The sequence below is a fragment of the Abramis brama genome (genome assembly GCF_963993115.1).
Source record: "Abramis brama genome assembly, chromosome: 15".
In the NCBI taxonomy this organism is placed as follows: Eukaryota; Metazoa; Chordata; class Actinopteri; order Cypriniformes; family Leuciscidae; genus Abramis; species Abramis brama.
Window position 1 is genome coordinate 13811867 of NC_139977.1, and position 12750 is coordinate 13824616.

A 12750-nucleotide genomic window follows, 5' to 3' on the forward strand; every position below is an offset into this window, starting at 1 on the left:
TTATGTTACCCGGCCTATCCTGGCCCTTCACATAATTGGCCTTTCATGGCCTTTCACCGTTTTATTCACAAAACTGGCATATCGTGACCCTTCGCATAGGATGTCCTATTGTGGCCATGAGGTAAGACTGTTTGTTTTATGTAACCTGGCCTTTAGTTGTCCTAAACTTAATTGGCCTATCATGGCTTTTCATTGTTTTATTCACATAAATTAAAGCTTTAGCGTAAGTTCTGCCAGGAAGACTCATTACTAATTAACTTCACATCTAACCAATCATGTTCTAATACTTGCAGTATAAAAGATCGGTACTTACGTTCGCAGATGCTGACGCAAACAATTACCTCCATCCTCCCCACCACAACCAGGATGGTCCCTTCCCCTCCATTCTCCCCACCACCATCAGGATGGTCCCTCCCGGGGGGGGGGGGGGGTCGGCTGCGCCCCTGCCTTCGTCTTCAGGCAGGAAATGCAGATTCCGCTACCCTCGGATTGCACGCTACGGACGTGGCCTACGCCAAAGAACTTTATAAATATTTGTTTGCTGGGCTGTTAATAAATGTATGCTTTTGTTACATTATTTTATCTCCTGAGTCTTTCTGGTAGAACTGACCCTTGGCATAGCATTCGGACTAAGGACGGGGCCTACACCAAAGAACATTTCTACAAAACTAAACACAAATTATTGTAGCTCACTCACTACCATCTGTTAATACTTTACAGAATAAATACCATGCAAACATTCACCTGCCCTTCACCTGAGTCTTTCTTGTAGAAATTAAGCTTTTAGTGTAAATTCTATCAGGAAGACTCTAATGCCACGTCATTCATTCATATGAATAGGTCTGGCCAGTCAGTGCTTGACACCTGGAGTATATAGGCACTGAACTCTCTGTTCCCTTTCAGTCGGTCACTCCTACATTCGTTGGAGGAGACCGACAGAAATGGGATCTTCGCAGAGAGACCAAGCTACTTCGAGAGAAACTAAACGAGCCAATGCACATTGGCATGAGATAATTTGTGCCAGCTGCTTCCATCACGCAGCGCGGGGATATCCAGTGCAATCCTCTTCGTTGAGTCACTCTTCGAGCGCTCTTTTGGAGAAGAAGCCTCTCGAGGTGTTGGTGTTGATGGCGCGCTGCAGCGGAGATTGCTTAAGAGCGAAAAAACAGCTGTTTTCACAGCTCTGAGCGGTCGAGTTGGTTTCGGTTTTGAATGCCTCAGCAGGCTGCACAGCGGGGATGTAGCCGCTGTTGGCCGCGGAAATCCCTCTGTGCGCTTCAACACTGAGAGAGAGCAAGTTTTCCCCTAAATGAGCAAACACAGGTGTGAGAGTGCGTCTTTTTCAAAATGTCATTCCACCCGTGTGTTTCTGGATGTGGTGACTATTTGGCTTACGATCACTGTCTCGCGTGTTTGGGCCTTCGGCACGCTGAGGCAGCTTTTGTGGATGAGTCATGTTCTCACTGCGGAAACATGACCATCACGGTGCTGCGATCGAGACTTGAATACCTTTAACAGTATTCAGTCCCTTTGTCCATTCCACAATCTAGTTCTTCATCTGGTGGCCACCAGATGGGCTACTTCGGCTAATGACACTGGTGATCTGAGGGTTACTGTGTTGGCTACCCCACTGAGACCACCTCCTCGGGCCCAACACTCCTTCTGTGCACCGAAAACTGTGGAGCATCCGAGACAGCGCACTGGACCGTCTCGTGCATTCCCAGTCATTACTTTTGGGGCTTTGCCACATTGGAGGTGGAGGAGTCTTCTGAGGATGATGATTCAGCTGCGTCACCCCCTTCGGGGACCGTAACATTGACCGAGTCAGACCCAGAGCTGACTGCTATGCTTTCCCGGGCCGTCGTGAGCGTCGGGTTCAAGTCGAACCCTCCACCATGTCCCGAACCCTCGCGGCTGGACGATTGGTTTCTTGGGGCTGGTTCTCAGCGCCCTGCCCCAGTGCCTTTCTTTCTGGATGTGCATGATGAGGTGACTAGCTTATGGACGGCCCCCCTAAATGCCCGAAACCGGCCTGTTGCCTCTTCCCCCCTCACAACCCTCGTCGGAGGGGCAGCTAAGGGGCACATGGATATCCCCCTAATGGAGCGGTCGGTTGCGATGCAACTGTGTCCTAAGACCACGAACACTTGGTGGGGTAATCCTTGTCTCCTCTCCCGGGCCTGCAAGTTGTCGTCTGCTCTCGTAGGCAAGGCTTACAGAACCTGTGTAGAAGCTGCCTCTGCCCTGCATGCCATGGTGCTCCTGCAGGTCTACCAGGCCAAGTCGCTCATGGAAATGCACAAGTGTGGTCCCAGGTCGCATGCAGGAGCTGTGCACAGCGACGGACCTCGCCTTATGAGCGACGAAAGTCACTGCGCGCTCCCTTGGTCAGCCGATGTCCACCATGGTGATCCAGGAACGGCATCTCTGGCTGAACCTGGCAGATTTGCGGGAGGCCGACAAAAAAAAACAGTTCTTAAACTCCCCTATCTCCCAGGCCGGCCTCTTCGGCGACGCCATCAAGAACTTTGCCCAGCAGTTTTTGGCGGCCCAGAAGCAGACGGAGGTGATCAAGCACATCCTGACCCGATGGCCAGCTGCTGCCTCCACCCAGCTGTCGGCCGCATCCCCTTTATCTGCTCGTCACCAAGGGCGCCCTCCTGCCAAGCCCCCTGGTAAAAGGAAGAGCAAGCTGCCCTGAGACGGGCAACCCAGAGATGGAGGGAACTGCTTTCAGGGAGATGGTGTCCGCACCACTCCCTCCCCCAGAGGAGGGCCGGGTGGAGAATCCTTTGTTTCTTTTCTTTCTGTTCTGCCACTGGCCCCACAGCCAGTAGTACCCACACCTTCAATAAAAGAGCAGTTTCTGAAATCTCTGCGTGCCACAAGGGTGGGGACGACAGAGTGCGTCGCCATGCCTCGCCGCTCTCATTCCCCTCTTCCCAAGAGGACCAGAATGGCAGCTTGCAACGCTATGCCTCGCAACTCTCGTTCCACTATTAGCAAGAAGGCGAGAATAGCAGTGCACAATGCTATGTCTCGTCACTCTCATTCCCCTCTTCACAAGAAAGCGAGATTGACAGTGTGTGCTGTTACGACACCTTCACTCTCATCCCCTTCTTCAGTCGCCAGCGGACAGCAGCATACGGTTCGAGAACACAGTTCAGCCTTCTCACGCATCCTCTGTTCAACCGTGGAGCCAGGTGAGTGTTGCACCGCACACACATACCCCACTTTGGGCCGACTCACAGCCTCCTGAGTTGGGACCCTGCCCTCCACCTTGTGGGTACATCTGTGGTTCCGTTGGTCCCGCTGGTGCAGCCTCTGGGGGCCTGGCATATATCATATGGTACATATATATACTGGGCTATGTGATTCAGTTCGCCGGGCCTTGCACAAGCTCCCGTTCAAAATGCTCATGCAGAAACGCATTTTCAATATAAAGAGCAAGATCTCCCCTGAGCAGACCATCTCTTATCTTGGTATGGAGCTGGACTCGGTCAACCAGACAGCGCGCCTCACCGATGAGCGTGTCCAGTCGGTATTGAACGCAGAACAGTGGCCCCACTGAAACTTTTTTAGAGGCTTCTGGGGCATATGGCATCTTCAGCCGCAATAATGCCGCTCGGGTTGCTTTATATGAGGCCGCTTCAACACTGGCTTCATGGCCGGGTCCCGAGATGGGCGTGGCAGAGCAGCATGTACCGGGTTTCCATTATCCCGCACTGTCACCAAATCTTCAGCCAGTGGTATTCACGGATGCCTCTGCCACCAGCTGGGGGCCCACGTACAATGGGCATGTAGTCTCGGGTCTGTTGACGGGATGCATTGGCATGTCAACTGGCTCGAGTTGCTAGCAGTATGTCTTGCTGTGAGCCGCTTCAAGGCAAGCATGTACTGGTCCGCACGGACAGCACTGCGAATGTTGCGTACATCAACCGACAGGGTGGTCTACGCTCCCGTTGCATCTCGCCCACCATCTTCTATGGAGTCAGAAGCATCTGAGGTTGCTTTGTGCCATTCGCATCCCAGGCGTGCTCAATCGTGTATCCAACAAGCTCTCACGACAGCTTATGCTTCTGGGAAAGTGGCGACCCTCGGCACAGATGCACTGACACACAGCTGTCCCCGGTGCCTACACAAGTATGTGTTTCCCCCAGTGAGCCTTCTTGCACAGACCCTGTGCAAAGTCAGGGAGGACGAGGAATGGGTCTTGTTATTTGAATTGTACTGGACCAACCGGACCTGGTTCCCAGAACTAGTACTCCTCGCAACATTCCCTCCCTGGCCAATTCCTCTGTGGAAGGCCCTGCTTTCTCAGAGGCGGCACACTCTATGGCACCCTATGGTCCAGACCTCTGGAAACTCCATGTCTGGTCCCTGGACGGGATGCGGAGGTTCTAGGTGATCTACCCCAGGCGGTGGTAGACACCATCACTTCCGCTAGAGCCCCCTCTACGTGGCGCCTCTATGCTTTGAAGTGGAACATATTCATTGAGTGGTGCTCTTCCCGCCAGGAAGACCTTGAAGATGCCCGATCAGAGTTGTGCTTTCCTTCCTGCAAGATGGGTTGGAGCGAAGGCTGTCTCCCTCCAGCCTAAAAGTGTATGTCGCCGCTATTGCCTCGCATCATGATGCAGTTGAAGGTAAGTCGTTGGGAAAGCATGACCTGATCGTCAGGTTCCTGAGGGGAGCGAGGAGACTAAATATGCCTCTTCCCCCCTTTATACCCTCTTGGGACCTGTCTCTGGTGCTCAGCGCATTGCAGAGACCTCTCTTCGAACCGCTGCAGTCAGCCGACTACCCTCCGTCTGTTTTCGGTCGACGAATCGTGCCTAGTATTCGTCCCAGCTGACTCTCACGTTGTCTTGAGACCCCAGCCCGGATATGTGCCCAAGGTTTCTACCACACCCTTCAGTGAACCTGCAAGCGGACCCAGCCCTGGCTTTTTTCTCTGTCCCGTCCACTCCTTGCAGTTATACGTGGACAGAACGCAAAGCTTTATGACTTCAGACCAGCTCTTCATCTGTTACGGAGGCCAGCAGAACGGAAAGGCTGTCTCCAAGCAGAGGTTAGCTCACTGGATAATGTATGTTATTGTCTTGAATAACATACATTCCAAGACACTCAGCTAGAAGTGTTGCTCTTTCCTGGGAGCTGGCTCTAGGCGCCTCGCTGACAGATATATTTAGAGTTGTGGGCTGGGCGACACCCAACATGTTTGCTAGATTCTATAGCCTTCGTGTAGAGCCTGTGTCCTCCCATATACTTGCCCCAAGTGGCCAGTAGCACGGGGAACCCGCTCAAGTGTCGGCTTGCTGTGTAATTCTTGCCTGGTCGGCCAGATACGTGTGTCAATTTGCTCCAGTAGTGTTCCCCGGAACCGGATAACCCTGTTGAGTTCCTCCATCACCCCTGCGGCAGTCAGACATTGCGTAGCATCTGATGCCAGGCCTAACACTCGTATGCACTGAGGAACCTGTTCTAGGCTGGGTGTCCACATGTAGCGGTCCCTCCGGTGACCCCATATGTGTATTCTTCCACGGTATGGCTACCCTGTCGGCTAGCCAGTTCTTTCCCTTGGCAGAGACTGCTTTGCCGTCTCTGCCGGTGCGCTTCCCCCCTAGGATTAGGCTGGAACCACCCCAGAGACCTCCATATGTTGTACTACCCTGCTTGGCTAATCCATATGTGTATTCTCCACGTTACCTCCCTCACAGCAAGTCGCCACTTCCGCAGCGTTCCCCTTCCACTGGAAAGGGCACGCTTTCCCAGTGTTATCTAATGTTCTCACTGAGAGTTTCTTGCGGTACATCAGTGGCCGGAACTCCCCGCATAAGCTTCTGCCCCTAACAGAGGGAGAGAAGTGAAGCTTATGCAGGGCACTGGGCCAACGACATGGCGTTTTAGTAGGGATCCCATTTCTGTCAGTCTCCTCCGACAAACGTCTCGGTAACGTTCGTCCCGTCGCCATGTTGTTGTACTATCGCTGTGCGGCCAGGACTCTGGCTCGGCTCCTCAACGAAAACCAAAGATGCGTTGCACCTTCTGCTCATTATATACCCACGCTGCAAATTATCGCATGCCAATGTGCATTGGCTCGTTTAGTTTCTCTTGAAGTAGATTGGTCTCTCTGCGAAGATCCCATTTCTGTCGGTCTCCTCTGTCAAACGTCTCCGTTCCCTCCTTTCTACGAACGAGGGTTACCATACGTAACCGAGACATTCCATGTTCACAGTTAATGATAATGACGTTCCCCTCCATACCTTCCACCACCAGTTGGCCCCTGTCCATCGATAGGGGGGTAGGCTCCACCCCTGCCTTCATCTTCAGGCAGGATTAGCCAAATCTGCATCCCCAGGATTCGGACTAAGGACGGGCCTACCCCAAATAACTTTTCTTTACAACTAAATACGAATCACTGTAGCTGCACTCACTACCATTTGTTAATACATTTCAGAATAAATACATGCAAACGTTCACCTGCCTGTCTTTCTGGTAGAACTAAAATTCAAGAAAATATGTAACTCAGAAACAACGTGAAGAACTAAACAGAACACAAGCCTGACAAATATGTCCTGAAGGACTTCAATTAAATATTGCACAAATACTAAACTTTAGTATTAGTTTTAAATGACTCACCAATATCATATAGTATGTTTTGTTCAGGATCACATTAGCAGCTGCAAAATAGATTAATGATAATTTGTTATTGTTGCAATAAGATTGGATTATGTTATAGTATCCAGTAGTGATGTATGTCTCGAGACCGGTCCGAGACCAAGACAAGACCAAGACCAAAGACCGTCAAGGCCGTGACAAGACCGAGACCACGTAAAAGTGGTCTTGAGACCGGTCTCGAGACCACTTTTACGTGGTCTCGGTCTTGTCACGGCCTTGACGGTCTTTGGTCTTGGTCTTGTCTTGGTCTCGGACCTCTCGGCCTTGTCTAGGTCTCGCTGTCTCAGACCAACATAGTGGTCGGGGGATTTAGCAATACAATACTACAATATCCACGACGACACAACGTTCGATAATGCAACATTATTATCCGCAATGGAACGGATTGAAGCGCGCGTCCGAGTGCTGACAGTGCGGCGTGTGCTCGAGCCACACGAGAAAACACTGTATCCGCGGCCACTGATCACAGCGGCAACGAGCACTTTGATCACTTGGTTTAAAAAACACATATCAGTAACATGATGGGTTTTAACTTCATTCAGGAGTCATTCATTTTGGGTAACTGCACAACTACACAACTGACAGATGACTTTGAGCGCACCGCCAACGGTGTGTGTGTGTGTGTGTTGTGTGTGTGTGTTGTGTGTGTGTGTAACCATAGCGACAAAACGACCAACTTTCGGATCCTGCACTTAAGCCTATAATTTCGTTTTTAAAAATGTAATTAAGTATTTAAAAGTTGCAGAATGGATTCATTTGGAGTCTGAGACTCCGAAATCGGCAGAGATAGGCAGGCATTTGCTTAGATGAATTTGTGTCTTTGATATCTGTGTGTGTGTGTGTGTGTGTGTGTGTGTGTATGTTGTGTTGTTGGTGTTAGACTAAATAAATGGTCTTTTAAATATCATCTGCATATCTCCGTTGTGTTGACTAAACATTAGTCCTAATCCAAGTTTATAATTGTGTATCTTTAATTTGATGTTATACGTTTTCATCTACACATTAATTATAATTTCAATTGGTTACATATTTCTCATTCTTTAGACAGTTGTTGGAGGAGCAAGATGGTGTTGGAGGTGTTTGATGTTTTGTCAGATGAACCAGTCAGTAACAGTCATGTCAGTCCTCAACAGTACACAAAAGTTAAGGGAGTCTCAATCCTCTAATAGTGCAGTAACAGCCGTCATGCAATTGCTACACATAGTTGATCTCACCCAGTCTGCAAAAACATTTACAGTGAGCTCACAGTCACACACATGACATGGTCTGTCTCTGTATTGTTCTGCCTGTGTAGTTGAAGTAATACCATCTAATATGCATTGAATGTAAACTGCGGCTGAACCCTATGCTGCTGTTCTTGAATTCATACAAGTTATTGCTTAGCTTCAACACTAGTCTGTTTTTTTCCCCTCCGGTCTCGACTTGGTCTCGGTCTTGGTCTCGACTTGGTCTTGGTCTTGACTTGGTCTGTCTTGGTCTTGGTCTCGGTCTCGGTCTCGATACCCTCTGGTCTTGGTAGTGTCTTGGTCTCGGTTTAGGCGGTCTTGACTACAAGTCTAGCATCCAGTATATATTAGGTAAATGAGAGTTACCATGTGTTCATTGGGAAAGTTTTGAGTTTTAATAAAGGCTAAAAAGATTTAACAGGTCATCAAAATTGAATTACACCATCCTTTTTATCTTTTCATTTGGTTTTCATTAAGCAATATTAAACAAGAAAGAGTTCCGCTGTGAAAATATATTTACACAGAACACAAAGGAATTCTCAATTCCCAGTGTTGTGCTAAATTATTTAAAAACATTCTTAAAAGATAAATAAACAAATGTAACATGAATATGAGTTTTAAGTGACTTACTAATATTATATAACATGTTTTGGAGCAGAATCATGCCTTTTCCTATGTGACCAGCAAACTAACTGGACCAGCAATACACCAATCACAGCAAAGATTGTTTGCACTCTTAGGATGACAACACAGAACTTGACACACATATAAAATGACCAAGCAAACTAATCTTTATTCAGAGAAAAGAAGATTATGCTCCTGTAAGGTGTTATATTTTGTATTATATGTTTTATCTGTTAGATATAGTTTTATATCTTATTATATATTTTACCTGTATGTTTTGTTTAGATTACAGATGGACAACCTGACTTTCAGATACAGTGTGCTACTGGTGGAGGGACTGCAAGTTACAACTGAGTCAATTTTTCCTTCATTTATCCTTCTTTTGATGGTTTACATATTTATAATGGTAACTAACATTGGGATGATGATTCAGATCACAGCAGACCAAAATTTACACCAGCCTATGTATGTTCTTTTCTGCAACTTGACACTGAACGATGTTTTGGGGTCAACTGCACTTTTGCCACAATTGTTGAGGGATTTCTTAAAAGACCCCTCTGAGCGCTACATCACATATGTGGAGTGTGTTATTCAAGCTTATTGTTTACATTTGAATGGTGCAGTATCTCACACTGTGATAATAATCATGGCCTTTGACAGATATGTGGCCATATGCAATCCACTGCGATACCCAACTATAATGAGCAATAACTTGGTGGCTAAACTCTCGGCAGGAGCCTGGGGTGCTGCAGTAGTGCTGGTGGGAATTCTGATCGGCCTCAGTGTGCGCCTGTCTCACTGCAGATCTGTGATTCACAACCACGCTTGTGACAATGCTTCGTTATTTAAACTGTCCTGTGAAAGTACAGTTATTAATAATGTATATGGATTAACTTTTACTGTGGTTTTATATGCCTCATCAATAGGTAGTGTGGCATTAACATACCTCAAAATAGCGATGATCTGCTTCAAAGGCAAAAACAAAGCAACCAACAGCAAAGCCATAAAAACCTGCAGCACTCACTTGACTGTTTATATAATCATGCTGGTATCTGGATCTGTCGGGATTTTTCTCCATCGTTTCACTGTATATGCTGAAACTAGGAAACTATCCACTTTAATGTTCCATGTTATTCCACCAGCCTTAAACCCTATAATATATGGTTTACAAGCCAAGGAAATAAGACAACGGATCTTAAATGTTTTTAGAAATAAAGTTAATACAAAGTGATTTCATTTATTTATTCATGTCCATAAAATAACTCTACTAAAAACTTTTATTAATTTTATTTTACTCTTTTATTGTGTGTATAGGCATATGTGAAAATTCTAAGAACAATTAGAGTTTATGGTAAATATGTCATATGTCACATACAAGGGTTATCACATAAGCAGCAGCTAAATAGATTAATGATAATTTGTTATTGTTGCAATAAGCTTGGATTGGGTAATAGAGAAGAGGCATTGATAAAAAAATAAAAAATAAAAAAAAAGTATCCAGTATATATTAGGTAAAAAGAGTTACCATGTGTACATTGGGAAAGTTTTGACTTTTAATAAAGGCTAAAACGATTAAACAGGAATTGTGTAATTGAATCACACTATGCTTTTGTCTTTTCATTTGGTTTTAAAAAACCTCTGCAATTAAGCAATATTAAACAAGAAAGAGTTCCTCTGTGCAACTCACAGAACACAAATGAATTCTTAATGTTGTGCTGAATAATTAAAAACATGCTTAAAAGAAAAAAAGCGATAGACAATTGACTTTTATAAAACAAATGCCATGAAGGTGATGCCAGGGACAAATAGATAACACATCCATTTTGTATCTGTCTTATTTTTAAAAGGTTCACAAAATCTTGACTTCACACATGCTATGGGCTACGTGCACAAGCGTCGCGACGAACTTCCGCTATTGTCAGAAGTTGGCATATCAGTTTCCGGTTTACGACTGTCTTCATCGGCATCTGCTATAAACAAACAAGATGAGTGCTGCTGTTGTCGAAATAAAGAGATACTATGTGCGTGACACATCTAAGTTTTTAAGAACTGTAGGTGGATCTAACGGCCATTTCACACATACTCCGTGTGCAGTGTGTGTGCGGTGCAGGAGCAGCACGCGCTATAGAGCTGGTAAGTCCCGCCCCTTCCGCAAAACCCCGCTGGACCTCAAAGTTGAAAAACCGTCAATGCAAGTGAATGGGAGAAAATAATTATTTTCTGGTCCCGTTTGAATTTTGCCATGAATGTGAACATATGTTGTCTGTGAATTTTTTATATAACTTTTCGTGTAAAGAATGATACAATTTAGCGGGTAGAAGTTTGATACGGTTAGACTTTGTGTGAGAGCACTTTGTGGACTACAACTCTCGACGCGTTTGAAACGTCAACACCACTAGCACACGGACTAGCTCACGGATCCCGCTAAACAAGGCTGTGTTTTTGGTGCACTTCACCGCCTTCTTTCAGGGAGAGGACAAAATCGTTGAAGTTGGTGAAAACCACGGGTAAGTCAACTTTATGGGGTGACGTCACATAGGCGACATGTAGTCTTTCTCGTTATGTCTTTTCCACAACTGCTAGCTGAAGAATCATACCATATACTGTCAAACTCGTAACATGAAAAGTTATATAAAAAATTCACAGACAACATATGTTCACATTCATGGCACAATTCAAACGGGACCAGAAAATAATTATTTTCTCCCATTCACTTGCATTGACGGTTTTTCAACTTTGAGGTCCAGCGGGGTTTTACGGAAGGGGCGGGACTTACCAGCTCTATAGTGCTTCACATAGGCCTATGATGCGTTGCAGTGAATAATAATAATAATAATAATACATTTTATTTATTTGGCGCCTTTCTGGACACTCAAGGTCGCCTGAATTAATGAATAACTGATTCACGGCTGTACCACAAACACTTACTATTTTTATTTAAAATCCAGAAGTTACGCTGCAACTTTTATTTAAAAAAAAAAGTTTTGTAAGCATTGCGATTCTCTTTGTACACACTCTTTAATGGACGCATGCACGTTTAAACACAATTTAAACAACATAGGGCTATTATTCCATGCATTACTTAGGTATGTGACAAAAAAAAAAATCAATACTAGAAAATTCATATATAATCATAACCATATGATAGATAATAAAAATACCTTTAAAATGGTTTTAAATGATTAAAATCGGATAATTATTAAGATAGTTATGGAATTCGGAAATTGGGGGTCATTTGTGTACCTAATTAAAACAATAAAACAATGAAAAACTGTGACCTCTTCTGCTTGACCAAACACTTCAAAATATCATAACTTCCTCATTCCTTGGTCTATTTGCATAATTCAAACACTACAGTGTAGGTAATTAAAAGCCCAACAAGATTAAGATGACCTCTTTTTAAAAGGTATATACACATTTTATTATTTCTAATTAACCACTAATTAATGAAACCGAGAGCATCAATCCACGCATATCTTTCCATATGAAATCAAAATCCTCTCAAATAAAAGCTATATTCACATATTTATTGTATTAAACAGACAATTGGCATTGCCACATGCATTTCAATGATTACTTATATTAAGTTGCTCAAGCAAGTGGTCAAATATTTAACTGTAAGAACAGCCGACTCTTATGCCTTTTCTTTTCCATTTAAATTATAATAAAATAAATCTTGCATGTCACAGAACTTGTTTTTCCACCTCCACGAATGAGATATGTATGTTGTTGTTCATTATGTCGCCTTGTTTAAGTAAACTGTAGTTTACCTTGTCTTCTAAAAGTAAAAAGATGACTGTGAAAAATAGTAGTAGGCCTATATAATTAAATGCATTTATGGTGAGATTACTACATTTTATTTAATTAAACGCATTCATAGTGAAATTACTACATTTTCAGGTCAATCTTTGTTCATTTTGACCACGAAACATGCGCTGTCACTTTAATTCAGCGTTTGCAGCACAGCAAAAATAGACTTGCTGCGGAAACGATCTCTGCACTTCTGTATGCTGGATCGACGGACTGCAACCGCGTGAAAGCTCTAACCTGTTAACATGGGTACGTATAAGGAGCACTGCTGTGTGCCACTTTGCTCTGCTTCAAGTCACTAACAGCCATTTGAGCTTCAATTTCGCAGCACGAAATATACATTTTGGGTGACGTGCAAGTAGACCGGAAACAGATATGCCGACTTCTTGCGCCAGCGGAAGTTCGTTAC

General features: G+C 45.0%; 1 protein-coding gene across 1 annotated transcript; it reads left to right on the forward strand.

Moving 5' to 3' along the window:
- Positions 1-8823: 8823 nt before the first annotated feature.
- Positions 8824-9762, forward strand: LOC311097665 (olfactory receptor-like protein COR4; the record flags this gene model as incomplete). The annotated part of the gene is made up of 1 exon (XM_084137508.1): positions 8824-9762. One exon carries the CDS (start codon positions 8824-8826, stop codon positions 9760-9762), a length of 939 nt encoding a protein of 312 aa, XP_083993634.1.
- Between the last annotated feature and the right edge of the window lie 2988 nt (positions 9763-12750).